At 38.2% G+C, this 21,966-nt stretch overlaps 2 protein-coding genes across 2 annotated transcripts; one reads left to right on the forward strand and one right to left on the reverse strand.

Annotated features, from left to right (window-relative positions):
- Positions 1 to 1,365: 1,365 nt before the first annotated feature.
- On the forward strand, positions 1,366 to 10,382 carry LOC137652373 (uncharacterized). Its single transcript, XM_068385742.1, has 5 exons — positions 1,366 to 1,568; positions 5,960 to 6,083; positions 7,311 to 7,463; positions 7,924 to 8,137; positions 8,795 to 10,382. The coding sequence occupies exons 1-5, from the start codon at positions 1,384 to 1,386 to the stop codon at positions 9,778 to 9,780; spliced, it is 1,662 nt and encodes a 553-aa protein (XP_068241843.1). The 5' UTR covers positions 1,366 to 1,383; the 3' UTR covers positions 9,781 to 10,382.
- Positions 10,383 to 20,432: 10,050 nt separating this feature from the next.
- On the reverse strand, positions 20,433 to 21,934 carry Slimp (Seryl-tRNA synthetase-like insect mitochondrial protein). Its single transcript, XM_068385744.1, has one exon. The coding sequence runs from the start codon at positions 21,932 to 21,934 to the stop codon at positions 20,468 to 20,470; it is 1,467 nt and encodes a 488-aa protein (XP_068241845.1). The 3' UTR covers positions 20,433 to 20,467.
- Between the last annotated feature and the right edge of the window lie 32 nt (positions 21,935 to 21,966).

The raw sequence follows: 21,966 nt of genomic DNA on the forward strand, positions 1-21,966 counted from the left end.
GGATTTCTATCTTATTAACATCTTTGTTAATGATATGTTAATTAATGACAGTTACTCTTGCATTTCAATATTGAACAAAAATCAAATAAAAGGAGGATATGACATTAAAGAGCCTCTATTTTTTTTTTTTTTTTTTAATAGGCTTAATATCAATTTATCTTCCATGAAGTGGTAGCTTAGCAATATCCGACCACACAGACAAAATCTTCATCTCAATCCCGCTTCAGTAAGAGCAGGATCTAACTACAAAGTTGCAATCTATTTTCAAACTTCCAAGACTCGATGTATATTTCAACCATCCACGCTTCTTGGTGGCGTGGAAAAATAGAGTTCTATCTCATTTCTCTCTCTTGTTCTGTTAAAGTTTTTGTAATTTATATAGGATATGTTTATTTTAATGTTATTGCTATTCTTAAAATATTTTATTTTTCCTTTTTTCCTTTCCTCACTGAGCTATTTTCCCTGTTGGGGCCCCTGGGCTTATAGCATCCTGCTTTTCCAACTAGCGTTGTAGCTTATCAAGTGATAATAATAATAATAATAATAATAATAATAATAATAATAATAATAATAATAATAATAATAATAATAATAATAATAATAATAATAATAATAATAATAATAATAATGAACTGTATCGATGAACTGGGTAATTTAAATAAATTGACTCTTTATTTTCTTTTTTCCTTAATAAGAATTTCTTTGTGGGAATATTTTCTTTTCTCGACACCACTTGATTCCTACTTGTTGCCCAAAGGAATGGAATTAATAGGAACTGCATCTGTAGCTTGGAAATACGTTTGTATGTTCTAAGCCCAGCATCCAATTTGAATAAGCTATAGATGAGAGACTTTCCATTTCACATTTTGGATGCAATGACATGTAGGAAAAATGCTATTCCTGCTTGCCACTGTTTCCCATAAGATTATTAAGCCCTAGTCGTAAATTTATCATTTAATTTGCTATTCTGAATAAAAGTATGATCTCATTTTAACGTTTTTCTTTGTATTATTTAAAGATTGGTGGTTCTTTGCGCTAAAGGCTCATGGAAAATAAAAATTTTAAGATCTTTACATTTATATTTTCAACTTATATTTATTAGAATTACTAGAACGATTATACATTTTCAGAAATATAATTAGCCTCACTTTGAATTCACCGAGAAATTTAAGTTCTTTACATTTATATTTTCAAATACAATTTATTAAAATTTCGAGAACAATTATTCAGTCTCAAAAATATTATAATTAGCCTCACTTTGAATTCAAAAATATATTCTTATCTTTTGTTTCATCAGAGCATATCGCCAAACATTACCAAACTAAACATTAACATATTCCTTTTTTCTTTCATCAAACAGAAAGTATTATTCTTAAGGAGACAATGGCCGAACTAAACAGTAGTTTAACAGCTATGGATTGGTTACCTCGTCTGAATGCCTGTGGTGCCTTCGGCGCTGGGGACAGCGCCCATTGGTTGGACGGCGTCGTGGGTGGCTCTCCAGAACTCGTACAAGCGGATTCTTCCACACCTCCGTCTCCTCCGACTACCAGCAAGCCGCCTTACAGGTGAGAAGAAGTCACTTCGTCAGTAGACTGAAGAAGAAGAATTTCTCGCATATGGTTATTTCTATAAAGAAAAAAAAATACTATCTGGCAATGAAAATCTTGAAAATCACAATGTTAAAGTGACGAAAGGGGAAAAGGTATAATGTATCCCCACTCGAAAACATAAATGCAGTGCGTAACTTCTTTGTCTGCATCTTTTCCCACTTTTATGTGGGGGTCGATGTTTCTGGCCAGCGCTCTCCATCTAGGCTACCTCTGTCCCACACTTCATTATCGGTTAATCCCTGTGATCGAAGGTCATCCTTGATACAATCCATCCACCTTTCATGGGCTTCAATCACAGCCAGTAATGGTGATGAAGTGTAGGATAGAGGTAGATGGAAAAGGCTGGCCAGAAACATCGACCCCACAGAAAAGTGGGAAAAGATGCACACTAAGAAGATACGCACTACATTCATGTTTTTGATTGGGGATACACTATTCCTTTTCCCCTTTAGTCACTTTAACATTGGGATTTTCAAGATTTTCGTTGCCAGATAGAATCCAGTGCTTGATTTTAGAACCTCCACGACCTATAATGCTTTCAATTTGTTTCATCGGTTGTTTTTCTGTCACAGCTTCCCAATATGTCATCAACATAACTATTATTCACAAAAATCTGTGTTGCTACTAGATATTCATCCTTACTCGTCTCTGGTGTTAATTTCAAAGCAAGCATAGCATTAGTTCCAATGGGTTTATCCCCAAATGGGACACAAGTCAACATATAATGATCTGGCTTAACATCAACCTTGAAATCATTGCGTATCGCCATGATCAGCCTAGCGCCAGGGTTTAAACTTTTAAGGTAATTACCTTAGTTTGAGGTAATTTTCTTGGTTTTAGTATAATTTTAAGGTAATATCAGTTTTACTAGCTTAAAGATTAAGGAAAATGGAAAAGCAGCAGCATTTAAGGTAATGGCCACATAGCACATGCTCGAATTTAAACCCTGAAAGATGGCCAGCGTATTATTATTATTATTATTATTATTATTATTATTATTATTATTATTATTATTATTACCAAGGGCTCCAACAGGGAAAAGTAGCCCAGTGCGGAAAGGAAACAAGGAAAAATAAAATATTTTAAGAACAACACCACCAAAATAAATATTTCCTTTATAAATTGTAAAAACATTAACAAAACAAGAGGAAGAGAAATGAGACCGAAGATTGTGCCCACGTGTACCCTCAAGCCAGAGAACTCTAACCCAAGACAGTGGAAGACCATGGTACAGAGGCTATGGCACTACCCAAGACTACAGAACAATGGTTTGATTTTGGAGTTTCCTTCTCCTAGAGGAGCTGCTCACCATAGCTTAAGATTCTCTTCTACCCTTACCAAGAGGAAAGTAGCCACTGAACAATTACATTGCAGTAGTTAACCCTTAGATGAAGAGGAACTGTTTGGTAATGTCAGTGTTGTCAGGTGTATGAGGACAGAGGAGAATCTGTAAAGAATAGGCCAGACTATTCGGTGTATGTGTAGGCAAAGGAAAAATTAACCGTAACCAGAGAGAAGGGTGCAATGTAGTACTGTCTGGCCAGTCAAAGGACCCCATAACTCTCTAACGGTAGTATGTCAGCGGGTGGCTGGTACCCTAGCCAACCTACTACTTATAGATGATGAAAAAATGGCCAAATCCCAGCTATGAATTGACATGTTTGAGGCATTTGTCTTACAGTGGACTAGAAACGGCTGCATTTGCTGTTGGTTTATGTTAGCACAAGCTCAGATTTTTTTCTCCCTCTCCAGCTTGCTTTTATGAGCCAGATCAAGTAAAAATGTCAAATGAAAAGAATTTTTTTAACAGAAATTTACAAATTTTAGATACACACACACACACACACACACACACACACACACATATATATATATATATATATATATATATATATATATATATATATATATATATATATATATATATATATATATATACTGTGTATATATATATATATATATATATATATATATATATATATATATATATATATATATATATATATATATATGTATATATATACTGTATATATATATATATATATATATATATATATATATATATATATATATATACATATATATATATATATATATATATATATATATATATATATATATATATATATATATATGTATATATATATATATATATATATATATATATAATTCCTAACAATATACAAATTTCTATTCAGTTTGCGATCTATTTAATTTATCGAAAGTCAGTGCTAATCATTATTATGCTTTCTAAAGTGATTTCAGCGTCTAGATAATCATCAAGGACTGACGTGAAAAAAAAAAGAAAAAAAAAAGTTAATATCATTCTAGAAAAATAAAAGTTTCCTAACTAGCCATCATAAGTTCTATTATAGCAAAGTAAGTTTGTTTTAACAAACATGGCTTAGAAATGGTTCCATAAGATTTAGTAGATACGTAAGAAGAAGAACAAGCTTTATATCAAATGTGTGAGATTTAAGATCTTGCGACCACTTTAGCTTCTAACAGTTTCTCATCTTTGAAACCAATTAGTTCTTCCGGTGAATGCTATTTGCTTTATATCAATGGATGAGGTGTAAAATGCAGTAGAAATAGTTTTAAAAAGTACTAAACACTGTTTAGAATAAATTTAAGCTGATATGCATATATATATATATATATATATATATATATATATATATATATATATATATATATATATATATATATATATATATATATATATATATATATATATATATATATATATATATATATATATATATATATATATATATATATATATATATATATATATATATATATATATATATATATATATCCCTTTTCATCTGTTATTATTATTATTATTATTATTATTATTATTATTATTATTATTATTATTATTGTTGTTGTTGTTGTTGTTGTTGTTGTTGTTGTTATCATTATTTTTTTCATTTGGTCAACATAGCATCAATTGATTTCACGGAATGAATTCTATTGCAAATTTGTTCAAATGATAAACCTTAATAAAGAGTTTATTTCCATAATACTTCTGAGGAACTGAGCATTTAAAGAATTAATGAATAAATCGTCAAAAAAAGAACATAAAAAATGGAGTTTTCATAGAATAATGAAGTGCTAATTAACAAAAGTACTTTACGTTAACATGTGTTTATAAATCGTATTGTTACCTATACTAAAAAAATGTTAATGATGCACATTTGCACTGACCCGTAGCGGTGCCTTTTTAGCTCGGAAAAGTTTCCTGCTATCTGATTGGTTAGAATTATCTTGTCCAACCAATCAGCGAGCAGCAAACTTTTCCGAACTAAAAGGGCACCCATGCGAGTCAGTGCAAATCTGCCACACTAAAAAGAATTGACTATAGTACTTGTAGTGCCAATGTTAAATTTTTAATATTTAGACCGCGAGCTCAAGGCAACTCTTAAATCCCAATTTACGGTTTGGTCAATATTTTTTTCCAACTCATTTCTAAAACATTTTCTGTTATGAAATTCAAATAAAGATATAATTGCAAGATGACATTTGAAGAAATAAAAATATAATTGCAAGATGACATTTGAAGAAATAAAAATATAATTGCAAGATGACATTTGAAGAAATAAAAATATAATTGCAAGATGACATTTGAAGAAATGAAAATATAATTGCAAGATGACATTTGAAGAAATGAAAATATAATTGCAAGATGACATTTGAAGAAATGAAAATATAATTGCAAGATGACATTTGAAGAAATGAAAATATAATTGCAAGATGACATTTGAAGAAATGAAAATATAATTGCAAGATGACATTAGAAGAAATAAAGATATAATTGCAAGATGACATTTGAAGAAATGAAAATATAATTGCAAGATGACATTTGAAGAAATGAAAATATAATTGCAAGATGACATTTGAAGAAATGAAAATATAATTGCAAGATGACATTAGAAGAAATAAAGATATAATTGCAAGATGACATTTGAAGAAATAAAAATATAATTGCAAGATGACATTTGAAGAAATAAAAATATAATTGCAAGATGACATTTGAAGAAATGAAAATATAATTGCAAGATGACATTTGAAGAAATAAAAATATAATTGCAAGATGACATTTGAAGAAATAAAAATATAATTGCAAGATGACATTTGAAGAAATAAAAATATAATTGCAAGATGACATTTGAAGAAATAAAAATATAATTGCAAGGTGACGAACGAAAAATGGAGAAAAAATTCACATAGTCTAATCTTGAACTGAAACTTAACAGGGAACTCAATGAAGCGATAAAATTTTAGAATTATCTTTGCAGATATTTTTTTTCTAATTATCATTTTTTTTCTTTCCTCACCAGTTATGCCAACTTGATCACCTTGGCTATTAACAGCAACGCCAGGAGAAAGATGACCTTAGCAGAGATCTACCAGTGGATTATTGATAACTTCCCTTACTACAGACAGGCCTCCTCTGGATGGAAGGTAAATGAACTAGCCTTCGGGATTAAAACATTTAGAAACTGTGTTTTTTATCTTACTTTTTTCTTTGTTTCTAACATTTTGCTTAATTCCCTCAGTTTTTCTGGGTGAATTTGACCTTTCTATTATTTCCCTTTTATTTTTCTAAAGCGAAATATTCTATGTCAATGAATTTCAGATGCAAAGAGAATTTTTTAAATCATATCACTCACGGAAGGCCGCGGTTTAAATGTAACAAGATAGTTCAGAAAGATTGGTTTTCTTTATCTATTTACCAATTATTAATAATATGTAGCCTATACATATATACCTTCTTCATAAATGGCTTACATATATATATATATATATATATATATATATATATATATATATATATATATATATATATATATATATATATACACACATATATATATATATATATATATATATATATATATATATATATATATATATATATATATATATATTCATCATAAAGCCATTTTCCCTAAATGGAGTGGTTCTATTGAAAAACAACACAACAGTCACTGCCTCATTTTTCCTGCAACTGCTGAATTATGGATGAGCCTCGATGTAGTAAAACTTCCACAATGTTGGTAACTTAATATACTTACAGAGGTTTACCTGTATCCCATGAAACCCCTCCACATATAGTTCATAATTCACCACCATCTTGCACGCCCTGTGACACTTCCGGAATTTCAAGTCCCTTCCTTTCTAAAAACCATCTTTCGTACCATCTATATAACATTATCTAGGCCTTCCTCTCCTCCTACATCCTATGATTTCTTCAGTTATAAAATCTATTTATACTGTTGTCATCCATTTCATCCATAATGCTGAACATCTCGAGAAAATGTTCTGATCTACCCCTTCACCTATGGTAAATTTTCCTCCCACATCTGTGTATCTCCCCATTTCTCACATTATCAATACTTCTCCTACCAAACATGGTACTAATACAATTCACCTCAACTGCTTCAACTCTTTTTCTTGCATCATCATTCTAATTCTAAACTATTTTCATGCAGGAGAGTTGACTTGACAATCCTTTCATACATTTCCACCTTGGCTTCCAGGGGTACTTCAAACTTCCTCTTAACCTTTTGCACACATCCTGCTACCTGTAACCTTTCTTATACTCTTCCACTATCCACATTAACATTAACTGCTCCATCTTCCTATCACTGAAATGAGATTATCTATTTAGTGTTCCTCTTTCCACAGAACTCTGTTCGTCATAACCTTTCTCTCAATAAGTGTTTCAAGAAAGTACCCAGAACAAAAGACGACCCAGGGAAAGGATCATATTGGGCCATTGATACCAGTTGCAATCCTGATGAAGGTTTGCACAAAAGGAAGAAGCAGACGAGTCCGAGGGTAAGATATAAATATTCTAAAATTAAATCTGTTGTGTTCAAATTGGTTTTAAAAGGGTTCTATTCACATAGCTGAAACATGCATAAACAACAGCTATCAGAGTTATCTATGGCCTAATATATAACTGTGGTGGAAATTTTGTCAAAATTCGTCAATTTGTTTTGACGTTATCTTTAAAATGCAAATCCAGATCTAGATCTAGATCCCCTACAAAATTTACCGCAGTCAATCATGACCTAAGATCTATCTGTGGTGAGAATTTCGTAAAAATTCGTTGAGTAGTTCTGACATAATCCTTTCCACAGACAAATAAATAAATAAATGATCCTGTGCACAGACAAACAGACTAATAAATAAATTAATTAATAAACTGACTCAAAAACATGACCTCCTCCCAACTCCATTGGTGGAGGTAATAATATCCACAGATATTGTTTAACTTTTGCGCATTTTCTTTCAGTTCAACCCCTATCTAACGACAATAAATTGTGTCAATGACCTAAATCTCCAGCAAGTTGGAGGTACAGGGACCAAAGTAATGGGAACCACAACAACTCTAGTCACAACGGCTGAAAGTCCTCATCGACGGACCACTACAACTTTTGCCAATCCTTGGAGTTCCACTGTTGTTGAATCTTTATCACAACAGCAAACTAACTGGGCTCCAACAGAAGGTAAATTCGCCTTTTTTTTATTTTCCTTGTTACTTAATTGATTCCATGTTGATGGAAAGGTTATATTAGTTAGTTACTTTAAAGTCTTTAGTAACATAAATGTGTTTGCTTATGTAGCATGTTAAATATTCATGCAAAAATTCCATGCTATTCCATCACAATCTATATGGTAGATCCTTATCTATAAGAAAATCTTTTTGTAACTAATAATAGCTGCCCTATTCTAAATTAAAGATATTTAAGGCATAGAATACCAAACTTATCCTTGTCAAAGAGTAATGTTTAACTGATACCAGCAATATGTAAGAATAATAGCTTGCATAAAAATAATAATTTTAAGAAGGGAAAAGGGAGAGACTGTGCTTATCTTACATTAAAACAAATATAAACGTCTTAAGTTACCTGATCTAAGCTGACCATAAGTAGCTGTAATTTAATTGACAGATGAGGAAAGTTATGAAATTAGTCAAAATATATAATGCAAAGAATAATACAAATAGTTGTAAAGGAGTTATTTTAGTTAGTATTTTTAAGTCTTGTATTTGGTGGGTTTTCACATTGTTGAAAATGGTTTTGGTATAAATAATTTGATCATGAAAAGTACTTTGTTTATTTTCATAAAAAAAATTACTATGTCTGCCAATCTTCTATTTTCAGGTTACATTATAGATAGTAGACCAAATATGGGTCTTGACCATAGCAGCTCAGTCAACGTCAGTATGCCCATGACACAAACCACACAATTGGACCCAGGAGACACCACAACCCAGTGGCGAGAATCTACAGTCTCTGTTGATAATGTCATTATGAAGGAATGTGACAAACTCCTCAATAATCTTACTCCCGAACTGTTGAAGGAATATGCGGATTTCTTAACCTCTTCTGGAGGGGCTAACCATAATACAGGGGGTGCATTTGTGGGATCAGGGGTCCCCATGGCACCAGTGAAAAACACACCTCATATATGTGATGATCCTCCAGATATCAAACCTTTCCAAACACTCAGGCACACATCACCAGATCCTGGTGGCTTGGCTGTGGTACAAGGCAATCTTTGCGAACCGATATCCAACATAGATGTGACCCAGAACATAATCCACGAGTCCGTTCCACCACCGCCCATGCCATTACCTCCAACATCTGGGGAAACCATAGAGAGTCTAGTTGCAGACCCTCTCATGGTGTCAAATGCTGTACCCCCTGACGAGGTCCTTCGATCACCCTACTCAGCTAGCAGCCCCCGAGAACTACCGTTGGATGGTAGTTTTTCCTTGAGTGTCTGCGGTAGCGATGTGGGAGATGGAGAAACCTCAGTGTCAGCCATGAGTGAAACTCTAAGTGTTGCCAGTCATGGCTCTGGTGGAACGGTCACCATTATGCGCATGGAACCATCACTTCCCCAAAGTCCGCAGGGTCTATCCGAGCCCTTAGCAAGACTTCTAGCTCCTCTAACGTCTCCCCCTCCCACAAGGCAATCTGGGGGCCATGGTATGCACGGAGATGACGAGGGACTGGACGTGGCTCTTGCCTGTGACCTCAGCGACGAAATGGAAGCCATCCAAGTAGGTCTCATAACTGGGTCAGGACCTCATTCAGATGATGAAGAAATAACAGATGATTTTAATTGGGATAAACTTCTTTAACAATCAAATTAAAGAAATTATTTTATGTAAATACATGTGAATATGTTACGTGTGAATTTGTGTTTATTGAAGTGCAAAAGTTGAAGTGTATAGTGCAAATTCCATTTACTGGAAAATGTAACTTTCTCATTTGTGACATAGCCGAGATGTATAGTCATGCAGTTTTATTTTAGTTATAAGGCATTAAAAAGAGCAACATTACCTCAGACATGCGATGTTTTCAAGCTTGAAAAGCCTCTTTGCAATTTCAATACAAAGCGTGCCTTTATTTTTGTATGTTTGCACAATTTTCATTTATATTGTACATATCATATAAATATGAATTACAGTACACTGTATTTACAGCAATGCAGTTGTGAATACTTTGTCTCTATGAGCATGTCCATCTTATGCGAGATTCTGATACAAGTGATAATGATTTGAGCTTACAAGGCAATAACGGCCTTTCTCCCTAAACGTGCCTTCATCAATAACTGAATTCTACATAAAAGTGACGTGCTCTCAGAGGAGACATATCTGAAATATTCTAGAGAGAATCTCCGAATATCAATGTTTCTAAATGTTACATTACTTTTAGCAAATAAGATAAAGGTCAAAACAAATGTAATGTTATGTTAATTTGATTCTATGATAAACCAGTTGTCTTGATATTAGCATGAGGAATATAGGGGAAAAATTTGGTAAAGAAGATTCCAGTTCTGCTGATATTTAATTGCATAGTCATCAGTATTAGTAACCCTCACTTACGCCTTCAGATAACCTTTTCAAGACATTTTTAAAACACAATTGCTTTTGATGATGTTTTACATGCATAAAATTTATCAAAGGTTAAAGATCACTTGTCAGAGAACTACTTTTGTACCTCTCTATCCCTAACTCTCCTTTGAAAAAGATCTGTTAACTAAACCTATTGAACAGTTGCTCAGAAAATAGTCACCAAAATGAGAGCAGTGAAAACCTATCCAGCAAACCTTTGCCCATAATTTCTATTGAAACATAAAGGGAAAAGTTATTCATTTATCAGATGCAATTTCTCCATAATACTTCATACAAAACCGATTACATATTCTTGGTTAATGATAATTTATGCCACTTGAAAATCACAATGTGTCAAGGAAGACTTTTTCACATCATCAAAATATTTCCTTTTAATCATTCAGGGAAGAATTTTAACTACACTTAAAATGGCTTTTAGAATAAAAGAAGATTGCGAAAGCACTTATCACTTTGGAAGAGGATACCAGATGAGTATGTACAGCATTGTGGTTTATCAACAAAGCTCTAAGAGAAGAGATTACTAGTCCATGCCCTTGTCTTAACCTCAACAGATTCTGGTCATATTCTAAGACTAGTTTAATGGCGAGCACTGAGCTGCAAGCAATTCAATCAGCTGACAAACACAAGCAGACCTTCACCGACCAACCATAGCAATCCCTTGGCTAGCGGCAGCTTCCACGGGATAACAAGGAATGCCAGCTAAGCAAATTAAGAATAAAGTGGAAAATTAAAATAAATCCCTTAGGACTAAGATCTTTCTAACTACGGTATCTGCATAATATGCACTTCAGAAAAGTAGGGATGAATTTCTTCATTATAAATTATTTGAAATAAACATAAATAAATTCTCTATGATCTCGTAATGTTTACAGATCCAAAGTCTTCCAAAATTGTTTAAGGCAATGAGAAAAAAAGAATGTCTATTTCACATCAATCTGCTGTAGATCTAAGAACTTGTTTGATAGCATTCAATTATAATCTTATATACTTTTAATGTAACATGTCTTTAATCTTAGTTTGCTCAAACCATAAATACCATCAAATGTTGTTGGCAAAGAGTAGTTCTGCATTTAAGAAAAAAATTATAAAATGCAATCCATTGAGTGAACCATCTTTAAAAGCCCTAAGAATCTATTTTCTTCCTTGCACCACTTTATAACTACCTTGCTACACCCTTTGGATGTAGAAGTAGAACTAGTGCCTGAGAACTTGTTAAAAGTTTATCATTTTGACCTAAATTATGCATTTCATTTTCAATTGGGCAAGTGAGGGGATAACACCGCTGTAATGGTCTTTCCAGTTCACATCCACATTAGCTCTCAAAAAGACAAAGGCCATATATGAAGTAACACTGAGACTATAGAATATTTTTTGCCAAGATCTCTTCTGTTCAAAATTACATTTTCAATATTAATCTTACCCGATAATCATGTAGCTGTCAACTCCGTTGCCCGACAGAATTCTACGGACGGGATACGCCAGCGATCGCTATACAAGAGGGGGGTGTACTCACCAGCGCCATCTGTGGTCAGGTACTCCAGTACTTCTTGACAACACCACCTCAATTTTTCCTCTGTCGTGCTTCCGGCAAGACCTACATGGATACGCTTATGATTTTGGAGTCTTTGTTCACGGTTTTGGTGAAGTATTGCTCTGAGATTTCAGCTTTCGCTATACAGGAAGCTTTTACCTTAGCTTAGATAGCTTTTGGATTGATTTTGATTAATGGTATAACGATCTTTGCTTTAATTTGGAATCCCCCCCTTGACTGTTCTCTGATTCAAGATGTCCGACCATTCTCAAGCTCCTCCCCAAAGACGATGTAGGACTTGTATTAGGCGTCTTCCGAAGGCCTCGGTTGATCCTCACACCGTTTGTTCCGACTGTAGGTGAAAATCCTGTCAGTTGGAAGATCGATGTGAGGAATGTGCCGGACTTTCGGAATTTGATTTTATTCAATTCCTCAAGTATACGACTAAGTTAGAGAGAGAGAGAGTTAGGAGGAGTTCGGCTCGCTCTTTACTTTATTCCTCCCCCCATGATCCTCAACCTTTTCCTCCCCCTGTAGTGGCTACCCCCGAACCTATTATTAGTGCTCAGCCTGATATGTCGGATGTTTTACGTGCCATTCAGGCTTTAGGTGATAAGGTGGAGTCGGTAGTGAGTGACCACAAGTTTCTCTTGGCAGATGTCAAGGAACTTAAAGTGAAAAGTGCAGTGGGAAGTGGTAGTGCCAGTGCTGTGCCTAGTGTCAGTGTCAGTGTTGCGCATGAGGATACTTCTGTGCGTGCCAGTCGTCCTCCCAGTCCGGGACCTCTTGCAAGCTCCCAAGCCCAGGGGAGAAGCAATGTCGAAGGGCAAAAGGGTTCGGCAGGCCTTGATCGGCGCACAGTAGTATCCTCAGTGGTTGCTGGCGTATCTTATAGAGATCGTCACTTCCACTCTCAGACGATTGAGCCCTTTATTTCCTCGTCTGCAGAAGATGTTTCCGGGAGGAAACGCTGGACCCAGGTCTCAAGGCCTCTTAAGCGTAAGGTCCAGACCGCGCGAGTCCAACAGCCCGGGTGTAGCCACTGGGCTAGCTCGGACTCGCCGCAGTCATCGGATGGCTGCACGCCTCCTAAGAGAGGTAAAGCTTTGCCTCAACAGACCTCAACTTCTGTTAAAGCTATGCCTCAACAGACCTCAACTTCTGTTGATCCCAAGTTGGCTATGCTGCAGACTATGCAGTCGCAGCTTGCGGTGTTGATGCAGGAGTTTCAGGCAGAGAAGGTTATCACACCTCCTCCTGTGAGCGCTCCCCCACCTCTGCGCAGTCCAGCCTGCCAGACGTATGAGGTTGAGGTTCCTCAAGCTACCTCCATGCGTGAGCTGCCGCTTTGGGAGTTGCCAGATACCAGCGCTGTGCAGCAACCTCCACTTTCCTTGAGGCAGGAGCCTCTTGCCATGCGGCAACCTCCTCAACACTTGGGGCAGGAGCCTTATGCTTTGCAGCAACCTCCTCTACCCTTGAGGCAGGAGCCTCTTGCGTTGCAACCATCCTCGAGGCAGCAACCTCTTGCGGTGCGACAACCTCCACCATCCTTGAGGCAGCAACCTCACCTCTTGCAGCAGCCACCTCCACTTTCCTCGAGGCGAGAACCTCAACTCTCGAGGCAAGCACCTCAACTCTTGAGGCTAGAACCTCAACTCGTGGGACAAGAGCCTCTCTCTGCGCAGCCACCTCAACCCTTGAGGCAAGCGCAACCCTTGAGGCAGGAACCTCATGCTATGAGACAGCCACCTCAACGCATGCAGCAACCACATTCTTCTCAGCTTAAGCCGCTTCCTATTCAACTTGAACCGCAGACTATGCAGCATGAGCCTCATGCTTTACAGCATTCGCCTCTCACCACGCTTGCTCCTCAGACCCCCGCAGAACCTCCTTCATCCCAGCCTCAGGACTTTGTCATTACCAGCCCTCATCCTCTTCAGCAGAGTCTTGAGGATGAATCCGCTAGTGCGCATGCACCCGTTCTTCAGGATTCAGCCATTCAGCATACTGCTTTATCGTTACCTCTCGCTTCTCAACACTCAGGTGATGAGGTTTCTGAGGATGAAGCGGCTCACCTGGATGATCCTTCATCTGATGTGGAGGAACCCAAGTCATTGCCACCCTCCATTGACTTTCGCAAGGTCCTTACTCTTTTCAGAGAGTTATACCCTGAACATTTTGTTTCTGCTACCCCTCGTTCTCCTCCATCCGAGTTCTCTCTAGGCATGCAACCTGTTAAGTCTGCCTACACTAAGCTTGTCTTCGCCAGATCGTCAAAGAGAGCTTTGAGAATGTTAGGGGATTGGTTGCAGTCCAAGCAGCAACTGGGAAAGACGTCTTTTATGTTTCCGCCTCCTAAGCTGGCTTCTAAGGCGGGCGTCTGGTATGCCACGGGAGAGGAACCAGGCTTGGGGGTCCCTGCCTCTGCCCAGGCTGACTTCTCAAGTTTGGTTGACTCTCCACGAAGGTCGGCTATGAGACGCTCTAAGGTCTGCTGGACCTTTTCTGACCTGGACCACTTCTTAAAGGGAGTCTTTCGCGCCTTTGAAATTTTTAATTTCCTCGACTGGTGCCTGGGGGCCTTGAGCAAGAAGACTGCCCCTTCTGACAAAGACTCGGCCATGCTGATTATGTCCTGTATGGACAAAGCAATTCGCGATGGTTCTGGCGAACTTGCCTCTATGTTTGTATCGGGAGTCCTCAAGAAAAGGGAACAACTTTGCTCCTTCCTTTCCACTGGTATCACCTCTTGCCAAAGGTCACAGTTACTTTTTGCTCCTCTTTCTAAGTTCCTGTTTCCTGAGGATCTTATCAAGGAAATGTCTGCGGCTCTTATACAGAAGGATACGCATGACCTCGTGGCCTCTTCAGCACGGAAGGCTAAGGTTGCACCTTCAGTACCAAGAACTTACCGCACCCCAGTGGCTGATACTCCTGCTACCAGATTTATTCCGCCCTTTCGTGGCAGAGCCCCCAGCCGAGGAAGTACCCGCCCAGACGGTCACAGGGGCAGGTCCAAGAAAGGTACCAAGTCTTCGAAAAGCAAACATTGACTCTCCTCCTCTCCAGACAGCCGTAGGAGCCAGACTCAAGACCTTCTGGCAAGCTTGGGAAAGAAGAGGTGCAGACGCCCAGTCTGTCAAGTGGCTAAGGGAGGGTTACAGGATCCCATTCTGCCGCAATCCCCCTCTGACCACTTCTCCCATCAACCTCTCTCCCAACTACAAGGAAAAGGACAAGAGGCTAGCGTTACATCAAGAGGTGTCGCTCCTGTTACAGAAGGAGGCAGTGGTGATAGTCCGGGATCATCAATCCCCGGGCTTTACAACCGTCTCTTCCTGGTGGCCAAGAAGACAGGAGGTTGGAGACCGGTGCTGGACGTCAGTGCGCTCAATGCTTATGTCACCAAGCAGACGTTCACTATGGAGACGACGAAGTCGGTCCTAGCAGCGGTCAGGCAGGAGGACTGGATGGTCTCGTTGGATCTGAAAGACGCCTACTTTCACGTCCCCATTCATCCAGACTCCCAACCTTTTCTGAGATTCGTTTTTGGAAAGGTTGTGTACCAATTCCAAGCCCTGTGTTTTGGCCTAAGCACGGCACCTATGGTGTTTACGCGACTGATGAGGAATATTGCCAAATTCCTCCACTTGGCGGACATCAGAGCCTCCCTTTATTTAGACGACTGGCTTTTAAGAGCCCCCACAAGTCGTCGCTGTCTGGAGAGTCTCAGATGGACTTTGGACTTGACCAAGGAACTGGGTCTTTTGGTCAACTTAGAGAAGTCCCAGCTTATTCCTTCCCAAACCATCGTTTACCTGGGAATGAAGATTCGGAGTCAACCTTTTCGGGCTTTTCCGTCGGCCCCAAGAATCAACCAAGCCCTAGAGTGCATCCTGAGCATGCTGAAGAGGAACAGATGCTCGGTGAGACAGTGGATGAGTCTAACAGGGACCCTGTCATCGTTAGCCCTGTTCACCGAGTTAGGGAAACTCCACCTCCGCCCCCTTCAATACCATCTAGCAGCTCACTGGGACAAGAATATGACGCTCGAAGCGGTCTCTATTCCTGTTACCAAAGAGATGAAGACCACTCTCATGTGGTGGAAGAGCAACATCCTTCTCAAGGAGGGTCTCTCGTTAGCTGTTCAGACCCCCAATCTTCATCTCTATTCGGACGCATCAGACTCGGGCTGGGGCGCGACCTTGGACGGACAGGAATGCTCGGGAACATGGAACAAGGAACAGGAAACGCTTCACATCAATTGCAAGGAGTTGTTGGCAGTACATCTGGCCTTAATGAACTTCAAGTCCCTCCTGCTAAGCAAGGTGGTGGAGGTGAACTCCGACAACACCACAGCCTTGGCGTACATCTCCAAGCAGGGAGGGACTCATTCGAGGAAGCTGTACGAGATAGCAAGGGACCTCCTCATTTGGTCAAGAAGTCGAAACCTCACGCTGGTAACGAGATTCATTCAGGGCAATATGAATGTCTCGGCAGATCGCCTCAGCAGGAAGGGTCAAGTCATCCCCACAGAATGGACCCTTCACAAGAACGTGTGCAACAGGCTTTGGGCCTTGTGGGGTCAGCCAACGATAGATCTGTTCGCTACCTCGATGACCAAGAGGCTCCCATTGTACTGTTCCCCAATCCCAGACCCGGCAGCAGTTCACGTGGATGCTTTTCTGCTGGATTGGTCCCACCTCGATCTATATGCATTCCCGCCGTTCAAGATCATCAACAGAGTTATTCAGAAGTTCGTCTCTCACGAAGGGACACGGCTGACGTTGGTTGCTCCCCTTTGGCCTGCAAGAGAATGGTTCACAGAGGTACTGCAATGGCTGGTCGACGTTCCCAGGACTCTCCCTCTAAGAGTGGACCTTCTACGTCAACCTCACGTAAAGAAGGTACACCCAAGCCTCCACGCTCTTCGTCTGACTGCCTTCAGACTATCGAAAGACTCTCTAGAGCTAGAGGCTTTTCGAAGGAGGCAGCCAGAGCGATTGCCAGAGCAAGGAGGATATCCACTCGCAGAGTCTATCAATCCAAGTGGGAAGTCTTCCGAAGCTGGTGCAGAGCCAATGCAGTTTCCTCTACCAGTACCTCTGTAACCCAAGTTGCTGACTTCCTGTTGCATCTTAGGAATGTTAGATCTCTTTCGGCTCCTACGATAAAAGGGTACAGAAGTATGTTGGCAACAGTTTTCCGCCACAGAGGCTTGGATCTTTCCTCCAACAAAGATCTACAGGACATCCTTAAGTCTTTCGAGACCTCTAAAGAACGTCGCTTGTCCACTCCAGGCTGGAATCTAGACGTAGTCTTAAGGTTCCTTATGTCTCCTAGATTTGAACCTCTCCAGTCAGCCTCTTTCAAAGACCTTACTCTCAAAACTCTTTTCCTCGTCTGCCTTGCAACAGCCAAAAGAGTTAGTGAGGTTCACGCCTTCAGCAGGAACATAGGATTCACATCCGAAACAGCTACATGTTCCTTACAGCTCGGGTTTTTGGCAAAAAATGAACTTCCTTCACGTCCTTGGCCTAGATCGTTCGAAATTCCTAGCCTTTCCAACATGGTGGGTAACGAGCTAGCGAGAGTTCTTTGCCCTGTCAGAGCTCTAAAGTACTATCTTAAAAGGTCAAAACCTATACGAGGACAATCAGAGGCCTTATGGTGTGCCATTAAGAAACCTTCGATGCCTATGTCCAAGAACGCAGTTTCGTATTACATAAGGCTTCTGATTAGAGAAGCTCATTCTCACATGAAGGATGAAGACCTTGCTTTGCTGAAGGTAAGGACACACGAAGTGAGAGCTGTGGCTACTTCGTTGGCCTTCAAACAGAACCGTTCTCTGCAGAGTATTATGGATGCAACCTATTGGAGGAGCAAGTCAGTGTTTGCATCATTCTATCTCAAAGATGTCCAGTCTCTTTACGAGAACTGCTACACCCTGGGACCATTCGTAGCAGCGAGTGCAGTAGTAGGTGAGGGCTCAGCCACTACATTCCCTTAATCCCATAACCTTTTTTAACCTTTCTCTTGAATGCTTTTATTGTTGTTTTTGGGTTGTTACGGTAGGCTAAGAAGCCTTCCGCATCCTAGTTGATTTGGCGGGTGGTCAATTCTTTCTTGAGAAGCGCCTAGGTTAGAGGTTGTGTAGAGGTCCTTTAGTATGGGTTGCAGCCCTTTATACTTCAGCACCTTAGAGTTGTTCAGCCTCCTAAAAGGAACGCTGCGCTCAGTAAGGAAGACGAACTTATTAAAGGCAGAGTAATGGTTCAAGTCGACTTCCTTACCAGGTACTTATAATTTCATTGTTATTTTGAATAACTGATAATATGAAATACGGGATACTTAGCTTCTTGATTAACATGTACACTGGTTTTCACCCACCCCCCTGGGTGTGAATCAGCTACATGATTATCGGGTAAGATTAATATTGAAAAATGTTATTTTCATTAGTAAAATAAATTTTTGAATATACTTACCCGATAATCATGATTTAATTGACCCACCCTTCCTCCCCATAGAGAACCAGTGGACCGAGGAAAAAATTGAGGTGGTGTTGTCAAGAAGTACTGGAGTACCTGACCACAGATGGCGCTGGTGAATACACCCCCCTCTTGTATAGCGATCGCTGGCGTATCCCGTCCGTAGAATTCTGTCGGGCAACGGAGTTGACAGCTACATGATTATCGGGTAAGTATATTCAAAAATTTATTTTACTAATGAAAATAACATATTTCTTGTTTCTATTACATAATGGTCTTTCCAATTCACATTCACACTAGTTCTTAAATGGATTAAAGCCAGATATGAAATATCACTGAGACTATAAAACCAGTTTGTCCAGGACCTCTTCAGTTCAAAATTACAATTTCTAGTTTATTGAAAAGCCCACGCTGAAAATGGGTCACTAGTTTCATTATGGAGAAGCCCCTGTTAATGTGATCTTGGTCCTTAATCCTATCAGTTTTATTAACTATTGTTCCAAATATGCATTATATCCTTCAAACCAAGGCCTATGGAATCAATGAATTTGCATATAATTTTGAAGTTATGATCTCATGGACATTGCGATACTATGTTGAAGGATCCTTGGTGATCTACTGTAAGTATTATGTTCACCCAAACAAATGTGCCTAATGGAGTGTGCCTTTTCTCTCAATAAATGGTGTTTCAATGAAAGTACAGGACCTCTTTTTATTCAGTTTCCTCAGCATCTCATCCCTTTACAAATGCAAGTTGCAAATGAATTATCAAAGAATCAAAGTCAGCGGGAAAGTATTGTGAACTGATAATATTCTTTTCTAAAATTTGCATCCCAGTGGATGGCCAACACAATGTCATTATCTATACTGGCTTCAAAAGAGAACAACAAAAGAAAAGAGAAAAAAAGGTAGGGCTTAATTCCATTTGAAGCAACAGATACTTGAAAGGTCAGACAGATTAAGGAGTCAGAACATACAAAAGGAGGAAAAGACTTTATATACTTATGAATATGAGGAAAGAACCAAACACCAAACTGCGAAGTCTCAAGCTAAGGATTGTTGACTTCAACAGAAAAGATGGTGCGAGTATGCCCAAGAGAATTATGGCATCTTATCTCCCCCAGAGCTTGGCAGAGGTGGTTGTGAAAGTAATGAAGTACTGTATTACAAGGAGACCTAACCTTGGTATAGAGGGGAAGAAAACCAAGGAAAAAAGTAGCGATAGCATCCTGGATTATATGGATGGTCTTTGATTCAATCTTAGATGGAAGGAATATAGGAGTAAAAATCTCAAATATAAAAGCAGTATTACAGATATGTAGCCTTCATACCAATCCGACAAATTTGCAAATCATTTGTATTTTTCCTAACTAAACAAACCCGTAGGAGATAGATTCGGTGCAACTTGGTGTTCAGGCCATAAAAACTTAGAGCAAGGTGGCAACAAACCTCCAGGAAGAACCTTACTTTTTCAATTAATATATCAATCTTTGTCATTCTCATTGTCACAAATGCCGGAGTTGTTATTCTAAAAGTAAATCGAAAAATGAGTCGACCATATGTCACGAAACAAAATAAAAACATGTATTTGAATAAAAAATATATATATTATTCTATGTTTTTTATCAAACTGAAAACAACTAAGAACTCCCACTCTTAATCTCTTATTTTCTTTTTCCTTTTTTTTTTTTTTTTTGCTGTTACTGTTTTGTTAAGTTTTGGCTACATCATTCATTAAGGAAAGTAGTCGAATGTATCACAATATCTTCATACAAAAATCCAACTTTCAGTAAATAACGTTACACAAAATTGCCAAGGAAACCAAAGAAGGATAATAACAAACTTTCCATTAAACACAGCACATTTAATTCTATACTGTACAAAAATTTCATATGTACATAAATTTATTTAGAGCATCCGGAATGTTGTACATTCCAGATTCCTTTTGTCCATTCTCCATTATTAGTGCTAAAAGATGAGTAACATTACATACTCTTATATGAATCATGGATACAAAACTTGCAGAAGAATTTGTTATTTTCTGAAGAATTAAGAGTCTCTTACTAACATAGTCTCCGCACACTGATATTCTGCCCACTTCCCAGTACATATCTGTAATGGGGGAATATAAAAGCACACCTAAAGCAGCTGATTCATGGGGCTCTAGATTATGAGCTCCGTACTGTTTGATTTGAAAATGAATTTTCAACTGAGCATAACAATGAACTACGGCCATAAGTATTTCATTAATCATCATTTCTTCAACTTTAGGATCATTTTTAAACAAAATAAGACCATCAACAGCAGTTGACTGCCAGCAATTAAACAAGCCTGAGTTTTTACAATATGATGGGGAATAGTTCCTTCCAACTGCCAACAATTTCTGAGGTAAACACTCATCATTTTCAATCACTTGTTTCGTAAAGTATGACACAAATGCTTGCAAGGAGGCTCCACCAACAAGGTACTGAGAGTTTGGATCAGCATCTGCATTATGACTGGTTAACATGAATACTTTCTCATCCATTTCAGAAAAACTAATACCACTACCTTCAACAACTACTCCTTTAGCAAAATCTGGATTGGAATGACTTATGAAACCATGACCTTTGAATAACGAGCAAAAATAGTCATTGCAAGCCAATTCCAGCAGTGCTAATCTGCCCTTCAAATAGTAGGCAGTTGGAGAACATTCTACAAATTCTAGTTCATTTCTAATTTTCCCTATTATTTCATGTCGTTCAACTTTGAACTTAAAACATGGCTTACTGAATAAACTTAAAAGAATTTTATCTTCATTACAAGTCATGGCATGTAATTTGTTTGGCAATTCCAAGTATGAAAGAACTACTTGATCCTCCAAATCCAAAACCTCTTTTGAAATCTCTTTCAATTTCTCCCGAATTTCTTTTCCCTGAGCCCTTAACTTCAGCATTTTTTCATCGTCCTTTTTCAGTTCTTTTCCTAGTGACTTCATTGTATTAGAAATAGAAGTTCGTTCACCTTCTAATTTATCCATGGTGGGTCTTAAACTTCCTAATTTATGACACAGCTCACTCAACTGCCTTACATCTAGATTCAACTTACGAAGTTTGATGTTGTTCTCAAACTTGTAAGTATTTTGAATGAATTCAGGAATATCTAGGTAAGGCGCAAGAACTCCAAAGACGTCTTGTCCTCTATTACCAGACACATGTAAGGCTGAACCTCTATTACCTTGGTATAGAGAGTCTTGGGTATGAATGTACTCAAATCTACTCATTGGGGAAATTACATTTGAATTCCTTTTAAAAATAGCTCTGAGATGTTTCCAATGCCTGGTGACACAGACAATTGAAATTGCAGCTCTAGACATTATTAATTTACAGTATTTACTAACAGATTTAC

This window comes from Palaemon carinicauda, chromosome 13, assembly GCF_036898095.1.
Source record: "Palaemon carinicauda isolate YSFRI2023 chromosome 13, ASM3689809v2, whole genome shotgun sequence".
NCBI classification, from domain to species: domain Eukaryota; kingdom Metazoa; phylum Arthropoda; class Malacostraca; order Decapoda; family Palaemonidae; genus Palaemon; species Palaemon carinicauda.